This window comes from Pleurodeles waltl, chromosome 6, assembly GCF_031143425.1.
Source record: "Pleurodeles waltl isolate 20211129_DDA chromosome 6, aPleWal1.hap1.20221129, whole genome shotgun sequence".
NCBI classification, from domain to species: Eukaryota; Metazoa; Chordata; class Amphibia; order Caudata; family Salamandridae; genus Pleurodeles; species Pleurodeles waltl.
In genome coordinates this window covers 1,710,290,369-1,710,312,691 of record NC_090445.1, presented here as the reverse complement: position 1 = coordinate 1,710,312,691, position 22,323 = coordinate 1,710,290,369, and the positions used below count along the sequence as shown (strand labels likewise).

General features: G+C 53.7%; 1 protein-coding gene across 7 annotated transcripts in view; it reads right to left on the bottom strand.

The window, feature by feature from the left end:
- COL11A2 (collagen type XI alpha 2 chain) overlaps nucleotides 1–22,323 on the bottom strand; it is a 285,676-nt gene that overhangs the window by 19,897 nt on the left and 243,456 nt on the right. For all 7 annotated transcript variants that reach the window (XM_069241904.1, XM_069241899.1, XM_069241897.1 and 4 more), the window contains 4 exons: nucleotides 19,686–19,793; nucleotides 16,813–16,866; nucleotides 13,860–13,913; nucleotides 148–255 (listed from right to left, as the gene is read on the bottom strand). In XM_069241904.1, the coding sequence (XP_069098005.1) occupies nucleotides 148–255; nucleotides 13,860–13,913; nucleotides 16,813–16,866; nucleotides 19,686–19,793 (324 nt within the window). The remainder of the gene's footprint in view (nucleotides 1–147; nucleotides 256–13,859; nucleotides 13,914–16,812; nucleotides 16,867–19,685; nucleotides 19,794–22,323) is intronic.

Here is a 22,323-nt window from a genome sequence, read left to right as displayed (position 1 = left end):
CCTCTGTTCGCAACCCTAAGACCGGCAGTGTAACCACATGAACATGCTCAGGCGTTGCAGACATATAAGCATATTTACATTCCTAGTACTATACATATGTTTTACACAGGTGCAATTCCTCCCCACACGCCCATGAGTGACACTCACCGTTTCTCCCTTCTGTCCATGGGAGCCCTGTGGGCCTGGCAGCCCCCGGTCTCCCTTCTCCCCCTGTTCACCGGGAGGACCAATCAGACCGATGAGACCAGGGTGACCCTGTGGAAAAGAAGAGCAGTGTCAGAAAAAATGGATATAGCACTTTTTTCTGTTCCTAAGATACTTTACTGTGTGTAAATGTGTGTGTGTGTGTGTGTGTGTGCGCGCACGCACATGCATGTGCTGAAGCAGATCATGCATTTGTTCATACATCTAAATGTGTTACTGAGTGTGCACCAACGCCTGTCTGTGCATGTTGGTGTTTGGGAATAGATCTGGGCATACATTGGTGTGTACACAAGAAAGCTCTAGTGTGTATGTACTTGTGTATCATTGTCAACAGTATGTAATCTGACACCAGAAGCTCCAAGGACATCACAGAGAACCAGCAGGTGCACAGCGTATGGAACAGGTGTGCCCGGGGCACATACAGACCACACGCAGCACAGGAGATGGCCTTTCTGCTGCCTAGGCTTGAGTTACTTTCTCGTTTATAAGTATTTATGAGACGTTTGAGCTGGTGGACACCCTGGCAATGGAGCCAAGGCATCCAGTGAAGCCTTGTGCGCATGCTCCAGATGTCGCTGACCAGGGGAGACCCTCTAATGCTGTCTGAGATCTCCAGGATGTCAAGTGCTACCACACAAAGCATGTCTGAGGGTGGCAGCCAGGCTCCAGGGGACTCAAGATGTGGTTTGTATCTAGAACCTTCAGACGTTGCTTGGTGGCTCAAGGACTGTCACCTCCATAAGTTTGTCCACCTGGGGACGGTCGGCTATTGACCAGACGTTTGTAGGATTTCACAGGTCGTGGGGGGTTTTCTCAGCTTCCGTTTATGTAGGAAGACAATACTTTCATATTTTTGGTTCTTGGACTGAGAAAGTTCAGCCATGAGTCCTGGCCTTAATGAACAGTGAAACAGAAAGATGTTAATCTGATGAGGACCATGAGCACCCTTGAAAAATATCTTGTCTGAGCTTAGAATTTGAAAAGGAAGAAGGAAGGTGCAAAAGAGGAGCTTTTATGAATAACTCTCTCTTATTGGCCCAGCTCGCGCATGCATCTGTCCAACCCTCATCCAAGTGACGTTGTGCTGCTTGCTTCCGCTAAATGGCCTGTGTCCATCTGTCTCCAACATCCACTATGAGGCTTAAAATACCAAAGAGCATTGACTGGGGGCTGATTCCCGAGGAATGCAATAGCGACTTCTTTAGACTGATCGGAGATAGCATGGGGAAAACCCCATAACTCCATGGAACTCGTGGTATAAAGGCCATTAATATGCAAGAGGTGCTCCAAAGGCAGCCATCGGAACAACATTTGATGCATAGGCAGGGAAACAGAATACAAACAATCCTGCTTTCAACAAATGACAAATGAGGAGCTATTCAGTCTTAGTGGATCAATTGCTCATTATCTTCAAAAGGCAATTCCAGACAAGGATGAGGTGCTACATATGACGGCGCAGTGCAAGCGAAAGTGACAAAAAAATGTGCAAAATGATATGTACAGTGCACATAACCCAAAGGTTTCTCAACCAACAGGACAAGAAATCAGATATAGAGCCACAACAATTCAGTCCAAAATCACAATTTTTGTTCCACATTAGTCCTTTCATAAATGTGTTTATGGCTAAGATGTGGTAGTCAACGTTTTGACCCTAAAGGAATTATTTAGCAGGGTCTTCCTCAGGACAGATATAGCAAGAGGTCTATTAAAAGGAGTGTAATTCAAAAACCCTAAATAAATAGAAGCACAGTGGCTGGCTGCTCATCTGACCAAGCGGAAAGTACTGTCTGGTAAGTTACACCATCAAATAGGACATAAAGTTGCCTATACCAAGAAAAAATTTGGTTTGAGATACAACCAAGAGCAACAAAGCCTCAACTAATAAAAGCCAACCCACCTATAGCAAACAGAGCGAACCTCAATGAAAAAGATGTCCGTTAAGCTCCCAAGGCGCCAACTCAAAGAAGCCTGTGGTGCGGCATGCACCGATTCGGAAAAGAGAGACAGGACCCTGCCGGTTGGTGAATCAGATACCGAGGGAAGAAACTAAACTTAATCATCCCTGTGAACGAGGAACCAAAGAAGCATGAATCAGTAATGAAAGCCATCCTCTTAGAAACACACAGCGAGAACAAAAGCCATGGTGTGGTATGAGAGAGAAGAGTGGATCATAGGGTGGTCCTCCAGCCAAAAGAAGCCATGAAACACGCCCATATTGCCCCTAGCTCCCCGACCATGGAATGAAAGGTCTGGAACACAGCTGTGTATCTGCTTTGGAAAGTAACCGTTGGAAAAGCCCCAAATTGACCCACAGATCTACTCATGCCCATCCCAATATGGAGCTTGTCCAAATTGGAGGCAGAGAATTAGAACTGCCAGGGGTGACCTGGGGATCTCAAGTCTCACTCATCACGAGTGAGACTCACACATTTGAAGATTGCATTCAGAGCTGATGAGGAAGACTGAAGCGGGAACTCCAGATGTGAAGCAGCTCCGGCTTGGACTATCCGGGGGGGCAGCTTTGGTCAGTGAAACAGGATGCAAGAAAGACGGCGCCCTCAGGAGAAATTCCACCCCACGGACCCTCTGGCTGAGAGGAGCACCCACCCGGCTCACAGAAGCCCGTGCGCCACATTTTGGCGCTAATACATGTTCTATGTTTTATCTGGACTCTGGCTTTCATTATACATTCAGGAAAAATGAGTGTCCCTTTCAGTGAAGCGTAGGAGACATTTTAATTTCGATTTAATGCTGAACATGTCTTTTAATTAAGCTACAGGCATGGACTGTCACTACATTAAAAGCATAATTAGGGGCTCCCTGCACCTCTGGCACTACTTTATCTGCCTTTTTTCTTGCAGTTTTATGGCACGAACTCGATCGGGGTGGGGGGGCGTAGTGGAGCGCTTTAAATAAGCACCAGTTACATGATACAAGGAAACATTATTATTATGTTTTTTATATAAGCACGGGGAGATGAAGTGATTTGCTCAGGATCACAGGGTGTTGATCCGACGCCGAGACTCGAACCTGGTTCCCGAGCTCCAGGGTTAGCAACTCTGGCCCTTATGTGACATCCTCTCCTCTCCGCTTCCGGTCTGTATATAACTGCTCGTTTGATGCCCTTACACGTGTTTAGATCGTGTTAACCATGCGTGGCATGTGCCCTGCTGCCCTGGAACCTGCTCCTCTGGCCACTGTCTGCTCGTTACAAGTAACGAACAAGATTACAATACAGTTCAGTCCCCCAACTCCAGACGCGGCCCTGAGGGGGTATATGCGGTGGAGAGGGTGGGCCGGGGGTTGTTAGTGCTCATTTAGGCCCCCCCCCCCCTTCGCCCCATCACACCCCTTATCAGTTCTAAAGTTAATTTATTTCTGTCAGACAGGTTTTAGAAAAAGTGAATTAAACTCGACCTAGCGCTAACAAATTCTCCAGCGGACGTGGTGCAGAAAGTCTTTTATTAAAGGCAGTCTGGGGTCCGGCCAGCAGGTGGCAGGAGAGGCGAAGGGATAATCCAACCAATCTTCCTTGCAGCAGGTGGCGGGAGCCTTGGGGGGGGGGGGGGGGGCGGCTGGGGGGCACGCGACCCGGATTCAGATAACATCCTCCAGGGGTGCTTGTAATGCAGACTCCAGCAACCTCTGAGGTGCAGGGCACCTCCAATCCCCAGGCGTCCCCAGCCTATTCAGCCCCAGGTCAATGTTTATTTGTGAGATATGGGGCCTGGGGGCCCCTCTCATCACATTCTGCGGAGGGGTTGGGGTTCGCCTGAGCAATCTCACCGCCCATTCTTATTAAAGAGCAGATAAAACCCCTTTTCTCTGCATCAACTGCACCCCCGCCAGACAGTGTTGTCATCAATGTCGACAGTGTATGTGAGATCACAGGTTATCACCGTAACATATTATACCAACTCCACCCCGCGCACGGCCCGCGCGCACCCCCTCGTGGGTAGGCAGCTCCACGATGCACACAGCTTGTGCCCACCCCCTCGTGGGCAGGGACTCCACGCAATGCAAGGCCTGCATCCATCCCCTCGTGGGCAGGGACTCCACGCCGCAGAGGGCATGGGCCCATCCTCTCGTGGGTAGGCAGCTCCACGCAATGCAAGGCCTGCGCCCACCCCCTCGTGGGCAGGGACTCCACGCCGCACAGGGCCGGCGCACACCCTCTCCTGGGTAGGCAAGTCCACGATGCACACAGCTTGTGCCCACCCCCTCGTGGGTAGGCAGCTCCACGCAATGCACACAGCTTGTGCCCACCCCCTCGTGGGCAGGGACTCCACGCCGCACAGGGCCGGCGCACACCCTCTCCTGGGTAGGCAAGTCCACGATGCACACAGCTTGTGCCCACCCCCTCGTGGGCAGGGACTCCACGCCGCACAGGGCCTGCGCCCATCCTCTCCTGGGTAGGCAGCTCCACGATGCACACAGCTTGTGCCCACCCCCTCGTGGGCAGGGACTCCACGCCGCACAGGGCCGGCGCACACCCTCTCCTGGGTAGGCAGCTCCACGATGCACACAGCTTGTGCCCATCCCCTCGTGGGCAGGGACTCCACGCCGCACAGGGCCTGCGCCCATCCTCTCCTGGGTAGGCAAGTCCACGATGCACACAGCTTGTGCCCATCCCCTCGTGGGCAGGGACTCCACGCCGCACAGGGCCTGCGCACACCCTCTCCTGGGTAGGCAGCTCCACGCAATGCAAGGCCTGCGCCCACCCCCTCGTGGGTAGGGACTCCACGCCGCAGAGGGCATGGGCCCATCCTCTCGTGGGTAGAAGACTCCATGCTCCGCACAAGTGTCAGTTGAGTGCAGGGCTTGCCCTCTGGTCCAAACTTCTGAGGGCAGCAAACCCCCCATGGTTCAGCAAGGGCTGGGCACCGCTATTTTTCCTTTTTTTTCTGCAATCCCATATATCTGCAGTTCCCCCTAAAATGTGCACAGGTGGGCGAGCTGGGCATCGCTGAGGATCTGCGGTTCCAGAGAATCACGGAAAATAAAATCATTGTATTTTGACCGCAGAGGGGCCCTAGGCCACAAGGCCCCGGATGTCAGGTTACCTCTGCCCTGCCACATGTGTTTTTTTCCCTAGGACAAAGGGACTTCCGTGAAGGTCTGCAGTATGAAACATACATGAAGTTCCAACCTTAATTTCTCAAAAACTACTGAACATTATTACAACTAATCACAAAAAGCACATTTTCTATTGTATATATCTAGGTTTCTGCCAGATTTGGTGTCATTCTATTCAGCCTTTTTTTCTGGAGCGCTGTTCAATTTTCCTATCGAAAATTCATGGGGAATCCCTCATTTTGGGCCCCCCTCACTCTCTTTTTCTCACCCTTGCTTGACAGAACTCCCCAAAATTTTCCAGAAAGGAGTCAAGGCGGATGAGATTTTTTTTTAGAAAGTTTTTGTGAAGATTTTTCCAGCAGAACCCAAGTTATAAGCAAATCAAAAAATCTATTTCCTATAGAAACATGGTCCTAGCTAGAACTACGCAGGCCGGAGGGCGGACAACTGAAGACTAGGGCCCTCTTCCATACCCCTGGCACACCGCGAACATCTCTATATGTGCCAAACTCCTCAGCTTCACGCTAACCTGCAAGAAAGGGATTCCCTCCACCTCACTAGGTCTGGCCTCTCCCCGGGCCACGGATTCCCTCACCTCCCTAGGTCTGGCCTCTCCCCGGGCCAGGGATTTCCTTCACCTCACTAGGTCTGGCCTCTCCCCGGGCCACGGATTCCCTCACCTCCCTAGGTCTGGCCTCTCCCTGGGCCAGGGATTCCCTTCACCTCCCTAGGGCTGGCCTCTCCCCGGGCCACGGATTCCCTTCACCTCACTAGGTCTGGCCTCTCCCTGGGCCAGGGATTCCCTTCACCTCCCTAGGGCTGGCCTCTCCCCGGGCCACGGATTCCCTCACCTCCCTAGGTCTGGCCTCTCCATGGGCCAGGGATTCCCTTCACCTCAGTGGGTATGGCCTCTCCCTGGGCCAGGGATTCCCTTCACCTCAGTGGGTCTGGCCTCTGCCTGGGCCAGGGATTCCCTTTACCTCACTAGGTCTGGCCTCTCCCCGGGCCAGGGATTCCCTTCACCTCACTAGGTCTGGCCTCCGACTGGGCCAGGGATTCCCTTCACCTCCCTAGGGCTGGCCTCTCCCTGGGCCAGGGATTCCTTTTACCTCACTAGGTCTGGCCTCTCCCCGGGCCAGGGATTCCCTCCACCTCACCAGGTCTGGCCTCTCCCCGGGCCAGGGATTCCCTTCACCTCACCAGGTCTGGCCTCTCCCCGGGCCAGGGATTCCCTTCACCTCAGTAGGTCTGGCCTCTCCCTGGGCCAGGGATTCCCTTCGCATCACTAGGTCTGGCCTCTCCCTGGGCCAGGGATTCCCTCCACCTCCCTAGGGCTGGCCTCTCCCTGGGCCAGGGATTCCCTTCACCTCAGTAGGTCTGGCCTCTCCCTGGGCTAGGGATTCCCTTCACCTCACCTTCATCTCAGTAGGTCTGGCCTCTCCCTGGGCCAGGGATTCCCTTCACCTCACCAGGTCTGGCCTCTCCCTGGGCCAGGGATTCCCTTCACCTCAGTGGGTCTGGCCTCTCCCTGGGCCAGGGATTCCCTTCACCTCCCTAGGGCTGGCCTCTCCCCGGGCCACGGATTCCCTCACCTCCCTAGGTCTGGCCTCTCCATGGGCCAGGGATTCCCTTCACCTCAGTGGGTCTGGCCTCTCCCTGGGCCAGGGATTCCCTTCACCTCAGTGGGTCTGGCCTCTGCCTGGGCCAGGGATTCCCTTTACCTCACTAGGTCTGGCCTCTCCCCGGGCCAGGGATTCCCTTCACCTCACTAGGTCTGGCCTCCGACTGGGCCAGGGATTCCCTTCACCTCCCTAGGGCTGGCCTCTCCCTGGGCCAGGGATTCCTTTTACCTCACTAGGTCTGGCCTCTCCCCGGGCCAGGGATTCCCTCCACCTCACCAGGTCTGGCCTCTCCCCGGGCCAGGGATTCCCTTCACCTCACCAGGTCTGGCCTCTCCCCGGGCCAGGGATTCCCTTCACCTCAGTAGGTCTGGCCTCTCCCTGGGCCAGGGATTCCCTTCGCATCACTAGGTCTGGCCTCTCCCTGGGCCAGGGATTCCCTCCACCTCCCTAGGGCTGGCCTCTCCCTGGGCCAGGGATTCCCTTCACCTCAGTAGGTCTGGCCTCTCCCTGGGCTAGGGATTCCCTTCACCTCACCTTCATCTCAGTAGGTCTGGCCTCTCCCTGGGCCAGGGATTCCCTTCACCTCACCAGGTCTGGCCTCTCCCTGGGCCAGGGATTCCCTTCACCTCAGTGGGTCTGGCCTCTCCCTGGGCCAGGGATTCCCTTCACCTCCCTAGGGCTGGCCTCTCCCCGGGCCACGGATTCCCTTCACCTCACTAGGTCTGGCCTCTCCCTGGGCCAGGGATTCCCTTCACCTCCCTAGGGCTGGCCTCTCCCCGGGCCACGGATTCCCTCACCTCCCTAGGTCTGGCCTCTCCATGGGCCAGGGATTCCCTTCACCTCAGTGGGTCTGGCCTCTCCCTGGGCCAGGGATTCCCTTCACCTCCCTAGGTCTGGCCTCTCCCTGGGCCAGGGATTCCCTTCACCTCCCTAGGTCTGGCCTCCCTCCTGTCCAGTGGTTCTCTTCACCTCACTAGGTCTGGCCTCTCCCCGGGCCACGGATTCCCTCACCTCACTAGGTCTGGCCTCTCCCCGGGCCAGGGATTCCCTTCACCTCACTAGGTCTGGCCTCTCCCCGGGCCAGGGATTTCCTTCACCTCACCAGGTCTGGCCTCCGACTGGGCCAGGGATTCCCTCCACCTCACCAGGTCTGGCCTCTCCCCGGGCCAGGGATTCCCTTCACCTCACCAGGTCTGGCCTCTCCCCGGGCCAGGGATTCCCTTCACCTCAGTAGGTCTGGCCTCTCCCTGGGCCAGGGATTCCCTTCACCTCACCAGGTCTGGCCTCTCCCCGGGCCAGGGATTCCCTTCACCTCAGTAGGTCTGGCCTCTCCCTGGGCCAGGGATTCCCTTCGCATCACTAGGTCTGGCCTCTCCCTGGGCCAGGGATTCCCTCCACCTCCCTAGGGCTGGCCTCTCCCTGGGCCAGGGATTCCCTTCACCTCAGTAGGTCTGGCCTCTCCCTGGGCTAGGGATTCCCTTCACCTCACCTTCATCTCAGTAGGTCTGGCCTCTCCCTGGGCCAGGGATTCCCTTCACCTCACCAGGTCTGGCCTCTCCCTGGGCCAGGGATTCCCTTCACCTCAGTGGGTCTGGCCTCTCCCTGGGCCAGGGATTCCCTTCACCTCCCTAGGTCTGGCCTCTGACTGGGCCAGGGATTCCCTTCACCTCAGTAGGTCTGGAGTCTCCATGGGCCAGGGATTCCTTTTACCTCCCTAGGTCTGGCCTCTCCCTGGGCCAGGGATTCCCTTCACCTCCCTAGGTCTGGCCTCTCCATGGGCCAGGGATTCCCTTCACCTCAGTGGGTCTGGCCTCTCCCTGGGCCAGGGATTCCCTTCACCTCCCTAGGTCTGGCCTCTCCCTGGGCCAGGGATTCCCTTCACCTCCCTAGGTCTGGCCTCTCCCTGGGCCAGGGATTCCCTTCACCTCCCTAGGTCTGGCCTCTCCCTGGGCCAGGGATTCCCTTCACCTCCCTAGGTCTGGCCTCCCTCCTGTCCAGTGGTTCTCTTCACCTCACCAGGTCCGGCCTCTCCCTGCGCCAGGGATTCCCTTCACCTCACTAGGTCTGGCCTCTCCATGGGCCAGGGATTCCCTTCACATCACCTTCATCTCACTAGGTCTGGCCTCTGACTGGGCCAGGGATTCCTTTTACCTCCCTAGGTCTGGCCTCTCCCTGGGCCAGGGATTCCCTTCACCTCCCTAGGTCTGGCCTCTCCCTGGGCCAGGGATTCCCTTCACCTCCCTAGGTCTGGCCTCCCTCCTGTCCAGTGGTTCTCTTCACCTCACCAGGTCCGGCCTCTCCCCGGTCTGGAGTACGCTTCGCCAGGGCCAGGCGTCTCCCCAGAGGCCCTCCTTCCGTCAGGGGTGTCTAGACACCGCACCCTCACACCGCAGATCTATTCCTGACCACATTAAACGTAGGTTCTGCTCAGTGATGTCAGTAAAAGAGGCGGAACCCGTGCCAGGGCGCCCCTGCCCGGCTGACTCGTGCCAGAAGGAGGCACCGCCAAAGAACGTGCCTCGAAGGCGCGGGCGCCGTGCCAGAGGCGCTGTGTGCCGAGCTGCACCGCCAGGGCGGGACCTGTGAAGATTATCGGAAGCGCCAACTGGGAACAGGAGCTCTTTCATACTTTCAAAAAACCCTCGAACTAAGAGCGCTGGACGGCCACGTAATATTTATTTTACTTCGATTAGAATTGGAATAAATGACGTGGACGTTTCCCCTGTTGCTGATGCGTCAAGAGTGCTGCTGAAAGGCCACTTCCGCTGTCTCCCGCCCGGGGTGATGGGCTAGGAAGGGGCCAGCAGGCCTGACCTCCGAGCCCGGGTCGTGAAAGGACCTGGGGCCCCCTCTCTCCAGACGCAGCGACGCCAACTACATCAGAGCCCGAGGCAGAGACCTGGCACCCCTCCCGAGGACACCACCCTTAGATAGTACAGGCAGGAAAGTGACCTCTCCCTTCCACCTGCACCTCTGCAGTAGACCCTTGGCAAACACTTCCGGCCTCCTCTGCAGGGCACCAAACTTCTGGACGCCTCCAGGCGAGGTCGAACCTAGAGGCACGTCTTAGATGACCTACACCGTCTTGTACATCAAGTCCATATCATCACAACCTGGAGGCGAGGTTGAAGCCTGAGACGCGTCTTGCGTGACATACACCTTCTTGTCCATCAAGATATCACACCTATCATCGTACCCATAATCGTAACCTCCAGGCAAGATCGAAACCTGAGACGCATCTTAGATGGCCTACACCATCTTGTTCACTGAGGTGATGTCAGCAGCACAGCCACCTCCAGGCGAGGTCGAAGCCAGAGACGCGTCTTATGTGACCAACACCTTCTTGTGCGTCAAGGTGATGTCCACATCATCGCAACCTCAAGATGAGGCCGAAGCCTGAGATACGTCTTATGTGACCTACACCTTCTTATCCATTGAGGTGCTATCTGCACCATCAACGCCTCAAGGTGAGGTCGATGCAGGAGACGTGTCTTGCATGACCTACACCTTGTCTATTGAGGTGATGCACGCATCATCGCAACTTCCAGGCGAGGATGAAGCCTGAGGCGCATCTTATGTAACCTACAGCTTCTTGTCCATCGAGGTGATGTCCACATCATCGCAACCTCCAGGTGAGGTTGAAGCCTGAGATGCACCTTATGTGACCAAGACCTTCTTGTCTGTCAAAGTGATGTCTGCATCATTGCAACCTGCAGGTGAGGCCGAAGCCTGAGACGCGTTTTAAGTGACCTACACTGTCTTGTACATCGAGGTGATGTCCGGATCATTGCAACCTCAAGGTGAAGTTGAAGCCTAAAACAAGTTTTATGTGGCCTATATCTTCTTGTCTGGCGAGGTGATGTCCATGTCATCACAATCTCCAGGCAAAGCCGAAGCCTGAGATGTGACTTACGTGACCGATACCTGCTTGTTCATCAAGATGATGTCTGCATCATCACAACCTCCAGGCGAGACCGAAGCCTAAGATGGGTCTTACATGACCTACACCGTCTTGTCCATCAAGGTGATGTCTGCATCATGGCAAACTGCAGGCGAGGGTGAAGCCTGAGACGCATCTTCGTGACCTACACCTTGCCCATTGAGGTGATGTCCACATCTTCACAACCTCCAAGTGAGGAAGCCTGAGATGCGTCTTATGTGATCTACACCGTCTTGTCCATCGAGGTGATGTCTGCATCATGGCAACCTGCAGGCGAGGTTGAAGCCTGAGACGCATCTTCGTGACCTACACCTTGCCCATTGAGGTGATGTCCGCATCTTCGAAACCTCCAAGTGAGGAACCTGAGATGAGTCTTATGTGATCTACACCGTCTTGTCCATCGAGGTGATTTCTGCATCATGGCAACCTGCAGGCAAGGTTGAAGCCTGAGACGCATCTTCGTGACCTACACCTTGCCAATTGAGGTGATGTCCGCATCTTCACAACCTCCAAGTGAGGAAGCTGAGATGCGTCTTATGTGATCTACACCGTCTTGTCCATCACCATCAAGGTGATGCCCACATCTTTGCTCTTTGGGATCTGCTCTTGGCTACAGCATCAATTGTGTAACATGAGTTAAGACTTGACAACTGTCCTCAGAGTGAACAACTCCTGTCTAACCAACAGGGAATGATAGGAAAGGAGTGTCCCATTAAAATACCTGTTACTTCCACCCCCCCGGATTTACTGTTACAGGGTGCCTCAGAAAATTAAGCAGGGGGACATATCTCCAGTATTCATCCGGAAACCTCTCCTGATTGGAGCATATGACATTTTCAGTGGACTACGACTGCAAAGCAGTGGCCCTGCTAAACTATCATTCTGATGGGCCAGGTAACTCCTCGTGTCATCGGACCAGTGCGTGCTTGTACCTCTTAGAGGTCGGAAGGGGCTTAAATTCATCCTGGGGTCAGGGCTCTTTGGCTACGTCCCCTCATATATCAGAGTTCAAAGCTTTAACCGAACATCTTTCAGGTGAGTATGTCAAGGGAGAGCGCAACACCTGTGCAATGAGTGTGCCGGACTAATGCCTGGGAGGGGGAGCCCAACACCTGGGCAATGAGTGTGCCGGGCTAATGCCTGGGAGGAAGAGCGTAACACCTGTGCAATGAGTGTGCCGGGCTACTGCCTGGGAGGAAGAGCGTAACACCTGTGCAATGAGTGTGCCGGGCTACTGCCTGGGAGGAATAGCGTAACACCTGTGCAATGAGTGTGCCGGGCTACTGCCTGGGAGGAAGAGCGTAACACCTGTGCAATGAGTGTGCCGGACTAATGCCTGCAAGGGAGAGCCCAACACCTGTGCAATGACTGTGCCGGACTAATGCCTGCAAGGGAGAGCCCAACACCTGTGCAATGAGTGTGCCGGGCTAATGCCTGCAAGGGAGAGCCCAACACCTGTGCAATGAGTGTGCCGGGCTAATGCCTGCAAGGCAGAGCCCAACACCTGTGCAATGAGTGTGCGGGCTACTACCTGGGAGGGGGAGTCCAACACCTGTGCAATGAGTGTGCCAGGCTAATGCCTGCATGGGAGAGGACAACACCTGTGCAATGACTGTGCCGGACTAATGCCTGCAAGGGAGAGCCCAACACCTGTGCAATGAGTGTGCCACACTAATGCCTGCAAGGCAGAGCCCAACACCTGTGCAATGAGTGTGCGGGCTACTACCTGGGAGGGGGAGTCCAACACCTGTGCAATGAGTGTGCCAGGCTAATGCCTGCATGGGAGAGGACAACACCTGTGCAATGAGTGTGCCACACTAATGCCTGTAAGGGAGAGCACAACACCTGTGCAATGAGTGTGCCGGGCTACTACCTGGGAGGGGGAGTCCAACACCTGTGCAATGAGTGTGCCGGGCTAATGCCTGCAAGGGAGAGCGTAACACCTGTGCAATGAGTGTGCCAGGCTAATGTCTGCAAGGGAGAGCGTAACACCTGTGCAATGAGTGTGCCAGGCTAATGCCTGCATGGGAGAGCCCAACACCTGTGCAATGAGTGTGCCACACTAATGCCTGTAAGGGAGAGCACAACACCTGTGCAATGAGTGTGCCGGGCTACTACCTGGGTGGGGGAGTCCAACACCTGTGCAATGAGTGTGCCAGGCTAATGCCTGCAAGGGAGAGCGTAACACCTGTGCAATGAGTGTGCCGGGCTACTGCCTGCAAGGGAGAGCCCAACACCTGTGCAATGAGTGTGCCAGGCTAATGCCTGCAATGGAGAGCCCAACACCTGTGCAATGAGTGTGCCGGGCTAATGCCTGTAAGGGAGAGCGCAACACCTGTGCAATGAGTGTGCCAGGCTAATGCCTGCAAGGGAGAGCGCAACACCTGTGCAATGAGTGTGCCAGGCTAATGCCTGCAAGGGAGAGCGTAACACCTGTGCAATGAGTGTGCCAGGCTAATGCCTGCATGGGAGAGCCCAACACCTGTGCAATGAGTGTGCCGGGCTAATGCCCGGAAGAGGGATGTGACACCTGTGCAATGACTGTGCCAGGCTAATGCCTGGAAGAGGGAATGTGACACCTGTGCAATGACTGTGCCAGGCTAATGCCCGGAAGAGGGAATGTGACACCTGTGCAATGCGTGTTCCAGGCAAATACCTGTAAGGGGGGACGTCACACCTGTGCAATGACTGTCCAGGCTAATGCTTGAAATAGTAGAATAAAGTGCAACACCTATAGCAACCCAAATACTGGCATCGTCCCCTGGAGCCCCAGGAGGGGGGTACATATATGTGGGAAGGTGTTAGGAATGTTATTCATCCTGAGGAGGCCCTGGTCCATCCCTGCTTCTGGAACTAACAAGTATTACATGGAGAAACCCAAGCCATGGGGGGGTGGGGGGGCTGTGCTCAGTGGCAGTGTGCAAGACTCAGCTGTGATGAGCAGCACTATGGGCCCCCCACCCCCGGTGCTCAAGATAACAGCCCACCTCGACCCCCCCAGATGGACGTGTTCTTACCTTCTCACCCTTCGGACCAGAATCTCCCTTCAGTCCAGGAAGGCCGGGAGGACCCTGTAGAAAGGAAACTGAGGGTTAATGGACACCTGGCCAGAAGCAGGAACTGTTTGTGTATAACACTTGGTCTGAGGGGTGACAGCTCTGAGCCACAGACGGAACAGAGACACAAATCAGGGCAGCATGAGACAGTCTGAGGGGTGCAGAGACACAAATCAGGGCAGCATGATACAGTCTGAGGGGTACAGAGACACACATCAGGGCATCATGAGACAGTCTAAGGGGTGAAACCTCTCAGCTACAGACAGAACAGAGACACACATCAGGGCAGCATGAGACAGTCTAAGGGGTGAAACCTCTCAGCTACAGACAGAACAGAGACACACATCAGGGCACATGAGACAGTCTGAGGGGTGCAGAGACACACATCAGGGCAGCATGATACAGTCTGAGGGGTACAGAGACACACATCAGGGCATCATGAGACAGTCTAAGGGGTGAAACCTCTCAGCTACAGACAGAACAGAGATACACATCAGGGCAGCTTGAGACAGTCTAAGGGGTGAAACCTCTCAGCTACAGACAGAACAGAGACACACATCAGGGCACATGAGACAGTCTGAGGGGTGCAGAGACACACATCAGGGCAGCATGAGACAGTCTGAGGGGTACAGAGACAAACATCAGGCCACACAAGACAGTCTGAGGGGTGAAACCTCTCAGCCACAGACACAACAGAGACACACTTCAGGGCAGAATGAGGCAGTCTGAGGGGTACAGAGACACACATCAGGGCATCATGAGACAGTCTGAGGGGTGAAACCTCTCGGCTACAGACAGAACAGAGACACACATCAGGGCAGCATGAGACAGACCTGGAGAGCAGCGTGAGAACAGGAGTTCTGGTAGCTGACACTGAGATACACCTGAAGGCCTGCATAAGACACCAGGAGGACTGAGGATAGCTGCTCAAACACACCCAAGCCAACAACAGGCACAGATGCTGAAACACACCGAAGGCAACACCAGAAGCTTTGAGGACAGACGCTGACACACACCCAAGCCAACAACAGACACCAGACGCTCTGAGGACAGATTCTGACACACATCCACGGCAACACCAGAAGCTCCGAGGACAGGAGCTGAAACACACTCAAGCCAACAAAAGACACCAGAATCTCTGAGGACAGATTCTGACACACATCCAAGGCAACAACAGACACCTGAAGCTCTGAGGACGGGAGCTGAAACACACCCAAGGCAACACCAGGCACCAGAAGCTCCGAGGACAGATGCCGAAACACACCCAAGGCAACACCATGCACCAGAAGCTCCGAGGACAGATGCTGAAACACACCCAAGGCAACAACAGACACCAGAAGCTCTGAGGACAGATGCTGAAACACACCCATGGCAGCAACAGACACCACATGTTGTGAGGACAGATGCTATAACACACCCAAGGCAACACCAGAAGCTATGAGGACAGATGCTGACACACACCCAAGGCAACACCAAAAGCTTGAAGGACGGATGCTGACACAAACCAAAGGCAGCAACAGACACCAGACTTTGTGAGGGCAGATGCTGAAACACACCCAAGGCAACACCAGAAGCTATGAGGATAGATGCTGACACATGCAAGCCAACAACAGACAGCAGAAGCTCAGAGGACAGGAGCTGAAACACACCCAAGGCAACAACAGACAACAGAAGCTCTAAGGACAGATGCTGACACACACCCAAGGCAGCAACAGACACCAGAAGCTATGAGGACAGGAGCTGAAACACACCCAAGGCAACAACAGACACCAGAAGCTCTGAGGACAGGAGCTGAAAACACCCAAGGCAACAACAGACACCAGAAGATCAGAGGACAGATGCTGAAACACACCCAAGGCAACACCAGAAGCTATGAGGACAGATGCTGACACACACCCAAGCCAACAACAGATACCAGAGGCTCTGAGGACAGATGCTGAAACACACCCACGGCAACAACAGACACCAGAAGCTCTGAGGACAGGAGCTGAAACACACCCAAGGCAACAACAGACACCAGACGCTCTGAGGACAGGAGCTGAAACACACCCAAGCCAACAAAAGACACCAGAAGCTTTGAGGACAGGAGCTGAAACACACCCCAGGCAACAACAGACACCAGAAGCTCTGAGGACAAATGCTGACACACAGCCAAGGTAGCAACAGACACCAAACGTTATGAGGACAGATGCTGAAATACACCCAAGGCAACACCAGGAGCTCTGAGGACAGATGCTGAAACACACCCAAGGCAACAACAGACACCAGAAGCTCTAAGAACAGGAGCTGAAACATACCCAAGCCAACAACAGACACCAGAAGCTCTGAGGACAGGAGCTGAAACACACCCAAGGCAACAACAGACAACAGATGTTGTGAGAACAGATGCTGAAACACACCCAAGGCAACACCAGAAGCTATGAGGACAGATGCTGACACACACTCAAGGCAACACCAGACACCAAAAGCTCTGAGGATAGATGCTGACACACACCCAAGGCAGGAACAGACACCAGACGCTGTGAGGACAGATGCTGAAACACACCCAAGGCAACAACAGACACCAGAAGCTCGGAGGACAGGTGCTGAAATACACCCAAGGCAACAACATAACCAGAAGCTCTGAGGACAGATGCAAACACACACACAAGGCAACAACAGGCACAAGAAGCTAAGGACAGGTGCTGAAACACACCCAAGGCAACAACAGACACCAGAAGCTCTGAGCACAGATGCTGACACACCCAAGACAACAACAGACACCAGAAGCTATGAGGACAGGAGCTGAAATACACCCAAGGCAACAACAGACACCAGAAGCTCTGAGGACAGATGATGAAATACATCTGTGGGATAGCATCAGACACTACCCAGAAATCTATAAGCTGTCTTCTTCTAGCCAGTTGGCACTTACCATTGGACCAGGTGGTCCTGCCTGACCGGTGGCTCCGGGCTGTCCTTGCTGTCCCTGCACACAAGAGAGAATGAAAGAGATGTGTAAGATGTGAAATGTCTGAATGATCGCTCAGCACTCTCTCCATATTGAGCTAGTACCATGGTAGGCACCCGGGGCCCCCCTGCACCTGATCAGACAGTGAGGGGCATCCACTGCTGTACAGAATGCAAAAAATAAACACCTCTGAAGGCCAACAAAAGATTCCCTCCCTTGCATTACTCCCACTTTTTCAGCTTGTGTTGGAACCAGCCAGTGAGCCTGGGACTTTCCATTTCCACCTCAGTCATATTCCACCGTCACTCATCCTGCCTCCCAGTGACCATACTACCTACGACTGGCCCACTCACACTTCTTCCACTCTCATTCACAATTCTTTAATCTCCACTGCACCAAAGTGGAGGACCGACCAATGTTTCTGAAAGTAATTGCAATACCACTCCACTTCCCTCAGCACCAACCTACGCTCCATTACCTCCTCTGAGAAGTGACCTATCCTCCTTTTAAAGTAGAATCCAAAGGGGTTCCACCCCCTCTTCCACCAAAAAAATAGCATCTCCGACGAGGACAGGCGTACCCAATTTATATAAGTGCAATACCTTCTGTAGGGAAGAACTTCCTCCCACATTCTACGCCTACCGATCTGCCAAGGATGCACCTCTTCCGAGGACAGACCGACCCACTTCTCCTACATTCCACTACACGGGCACCACCTTCTCTAAGGATGAACCTGCTCCCACATTCTGCATCATTCTACCAAGGATACACCTCTGTAGACCTACACACTTCTTCTAAAGAGGCCCCATTGTGCCACCCACTCTACGGATAAACTAACTCCCACATTAGGCATCATTCTGCCAAGGATAGACCTCAACAGACCTACCCACTTCTTCTTAAGAGCACTCCACCACTGGGTCACCTTCTAGTAGGATGAAGTAACTCCCACTTCCTACATCCCACCATTCTGCCAAGGGAGCATCTCCTCTGAGACCAGACATACCCCCTTCTTCTAAAGAGCGCTGCACCATTACACCACCTTCTCTAAGGATGAACCTGCTCCCACCTTCCATAGCCCACCATTTTGCCAAGAAGGCATCTCTTCAGACCTACCCACTTCTTCTAATGTCTACTGCACCAGTGCACTGATTTCTCTAAGGAGCCACCTATCACCATCATTTAAAGACTAGTGAATTTCTTTGTATCCTGTAAGCATAAACGTATTTCCACCTTTAAAGTCAATTGGATAAGGGGCTCACTTACTTCTCTGAGGATCAAACAAGCCCATTCCTCTAACGTTCAATTTAGTAATACTCCATATCCCCTTAGAATGAAACTATCCCCAACTTTGAAAAATTGACTCCAATGAAAGAAAACAATATCTACTCTGAGGATCGACCAATCCACACCTGAAAACGTTCGTTGGAACCATTCTGCACCACCTCTACGGATGAATCTATTCCCACTGGCAGAACTCTATTCTCCCAATGCAACATCTATGTGACAGCTGGGGATCAGAATCAATATATCTCCACCCCGAAGAGGCCAGTCCAGAAATACTTTACCATCTTGAAGGACTAATCCATCTCCACCTTTTAAAGTCCACCTCCTTGATGCGCTACAGCCGCCTCAGTAGCGTGACCTAACCCCACCTACTAATGTCTGTTTGTGGTAGGTCTTCACCTGCTTCCAACCACTGACGTATAAGGTCCAATTCCAGCAGGGCTGCATCTTGGCCAAATACTGACCCAGGCCGACCTTCTGCAGCTCATTCCCACTAATGTGCTCCCTACTGCCCCGAAGAAACTGACCGTCTCCAGTCCATTGCAGCAGTGCTCCACCTCAACCTTCTCCAAGGACCAACTAATCTTCGTGCTATAATGTTTTTTTATTAATCTTTCATCCTTGCAGTCTTTGGCCTTCAGTGTTCAGCTGCCACGCCGGGGCTAAACATCCCACAGCAGGAAGCTTTGTTTTACCTCATGGCCACAGGTTCAAATCGTGGCATGTCCCCTCAGCCTATCATCCTTCTGAGGAACCACTGATTTTGACAACCATAAACATCTGGGACTGAGCACCAAGGCACCCCTGGGGGTCAGTGTGTGCTTTAGACATACATGTTATGCTGCTATGTTGTGTCATGTCTGGGTTATGCTTCCTTACACAGTTTAATCCCTCTTTTTAATTCTAAGCCTGTGCTGCTCCTACCTAATGAGTGAGTGAATCAGAGAGTGAGACGGCTCATGTAGCGCTTGCTCTGGATCACCCTGCTTCAAGGCGTTAGCCCTGGCCATCTGTGCGTGAGATGGTGGAATGAAGAGGACAATGGGAGACAAATAATGAACAATAAAATGTTCAGATGCCTATGGATCACTGGATGGTGGTTAGTGGAAGGATGGATGGTCCATAAAACTGAGCTATGACAACCCAACCACCAACCGGGTCCCTTCAATACAGTGAGAGTTAATTTGCACAAGATTTTGTTCTGAACTCGTGTTTGCACCCACCTGCCAAGGTCCAGTCACAGACACGGCCACCTCTCGACCCAAAGACCATACTAACCATCGCCAACCTCACGTCAAACAAGGCCATCCATCTGTGTCTCAAAGAGGCCTCTTATGTTTCACAAGAAACACAAGTCTAAGCAACAGAAGTACAACCCTAAGTACCTGTCTTTGCAATACTTCCCTTTAAGTAGGCATCGTACAAACCATCACAACCGGAGGGTCCGGTACACCTTGAGGTATGTGCCTTCAGACATGATACGTAGATCCCTGCCTTATTCATTGAGGTGCATGCTGCCCGATTCTTGGACTTTGTGCCATGTTCATACTCACCACAGGACCGGGGATGCCTCGTAGACCTTCCGTTCCTTGCTTTCCGGGAGGACCCTGAGGACCCACTGGGCCGGTCTTACCAGGACCACCTGTGGCACCAGACTCCCCCTGTGAATATACAAGGTAAAAAGACATTAGCCGTGACCTGGGGATGAGATACTGTCTTGGAAGTCACTGGGAGTAGGTTGAGGGGATACAAAGGGCCTGCCCCTCCCCCGAGTTAAAGTCATGAGCTGCTGAGTTATGTTCTTTGGTATTCTGTCAATGAAACAACAACTAGCCAAGGAAACAGGACTCCTTAGGGCTACGAGGAGAGGTGTCTAGCAACAAAGAGACGGAAGTTCTGGTCCGCAGGATGTGTCTAGATTAGAGAGCTCAGCAGTCCTACATGCCTGCATTACACGACATAGCAACGGGGAATTATCTGTAGCAAACTCCTTTGTCTGCTGCTGAGAGAGCTGGTTCCTGGCACTGGTGTTACCAGTCTGCTGCTGAGAGAGCTGGTTCCTGACACTGGGAGGTGTTACTTGTCTGCTGCTGAGAGAGCTGGTTCCAGATACTAGGAGGTGTCACCTGTCTGCTGCTGAGAGAGCTGGTCCCTGATACTGGGAGGTGTTAAATGTCTGCTGCTGAGAGAGCTGGTCCCTGATACTGGGAGGTGTCACCTGTCTGCTGCTGAGAGAGCTGGTTCCTGATACTGGGAGGTGTTGCCAGTCTGCTGCTGAGAGAGCTGGTCCCTGGCACTGGTGTTACCAGTCTGCTGCTGAGAGAGCTGGTTCCTGATACTGGGAGGTGTCACCTGCCTGCTGCTGAGAGAGCTGGTTCCTGATACTGGGAGGTGTCACCTGTCTGCTGCTGAGAGAGCTGGTTCCTGATACTGGGAGGTGTTACCTGTCTGCTGCTGAGAGAGCTGGTTCCTGATACTGGGAGGTGTCACCTGTCTGCTGCTGAGAGAGCTGGTTCCTGACACTGGGAGGTGTTACCAGTCTGATGCTGAGAGAGCTGGTTCCTGATACTGGGAGGTGTCACCTGTCTGCTGCTGAGAGAGCTGGTTCCAGATACTGGGAGGTGTCACCTGTCTGCTGCTGAGAGAGCTGGTTCCTGATACTGGGAGGTGTTAAATGTATGCTGCTGAGAGAGCTGGTCCCTGATACTGGGAGGTGTCACCTGTCTGCTGCTGAGAGAGCTGGTTCCTGATACTGGGAGGTGTTGCCAGTCTGCTGCTGAGAGAGTTGGTCCCTGGCACTGGTGTTACCAGTCTGCTGCTGAGAGAGCTGGTTCCTGATACTGGGAGGTGTCACCTGTCTGCTGCTGAGAGAGCTGGTTCCTGATACTGGGAGGTGTCACCTGTCTGCTGCTGAGAGAGCTGGTTCCTGATACTGGGAGGTGTTACCTGTCTGCTGCTGAGAGAGCTGGTTCCTGATACTGGGAGGTGTCACCTGTCTGCTGCTGAGAGAGCTGGTTCCTGACACTGGGAGGTGTTACCAGTCTGATGCTGAGAGAGCTGGTTCCTGATACTGGGAGGTGTCACCTGTCTGCTGCTGAGAGAGCTGGTTCCTAACACTGGGTGGTGTTACCTGTCTGATGCTGAGAGAGCTGGTTCCTGATACTGGGAGGTGTTACCAGTCTGCTGCTGAGAGAACTGGTTCCTGATACTGGGAGGTGTTACCTGTCTGCTGCTGAGAGAGCTGGTTCCTGACACTGGGAGGTGTCACCTGTCTGCTGCTGAGAGAGCTGGTTCCTGATACTGGGTGGTGTCACCTGTCTGCTGCTGAGAGAGCTGGTTCCTGATACTGGGAGGTGTCACCTGTCTGCTGCTGAGAGAGCTGGTCCCTGATACTGGGAGGTGTTACCTGTCTGCTGCTGAGAGAGCTGGTTCCTGATACTGGGAGGTGTTACCAGTCTGCTGCTGAGAGAGCTGGTTCCTGATACTGGGAGGTGTTACCTGTCTGCTGCTGAGAGTTCTAGCTCCTGGCACTGGTGTTACTTTGCTGCTGACAGATCTGGCTCCTGGCACTGGTGTTACCTGTCTGCTGCTGAGAGAGCTGGTTCCTGACACTGGGAGGTGTTACCTGTCTGCTGCTGAGAGAGCTGGTTGCTGATACTGGGAGGTGTCACCTGTCTGCTGCTGAGAGAGCTGGTCCCTGATACTGGGAGGTGTTACCTGTCTGCTGCTGAGAGAGCTGGTTCCTGACACTGGGAGGTGTTACCAGTCTGCTGCTGAGAGAGCTGGTTCCTGATACTGGGAGTTGTCACCTGTCTGCTGCTGAGAGAGCTGGTTCCTGATACTGGGAGGTGTTACCTGTCTGCTGCTGAAAGGTTCCTGACACTGGGAGGTGTCACCTGCCTGCTGCTGAGAGAGCTGGTTCCTGACACTGGGAGGTGTTACCTGTCTGCTGCTGAGAGATCTGGCTCCTGGCACTGGTGTTACCAGTCTGCTGCTGAGAGATCTGGCTCCTGACACTGATAGGTGTTAGCTGTCTGTAGCAGGCTCCGTACCCCAGTACACACCACTATTCCTCAATAAGGACAAGTGATGAGTCCAGGCACCCAGTACCTTCGGGGCTCCGTACCCAGTACACTCCACTATTCCTCCAAAAAGGACAAGTGAAAAAGTCCAGGGACCCAGTACCTTCGA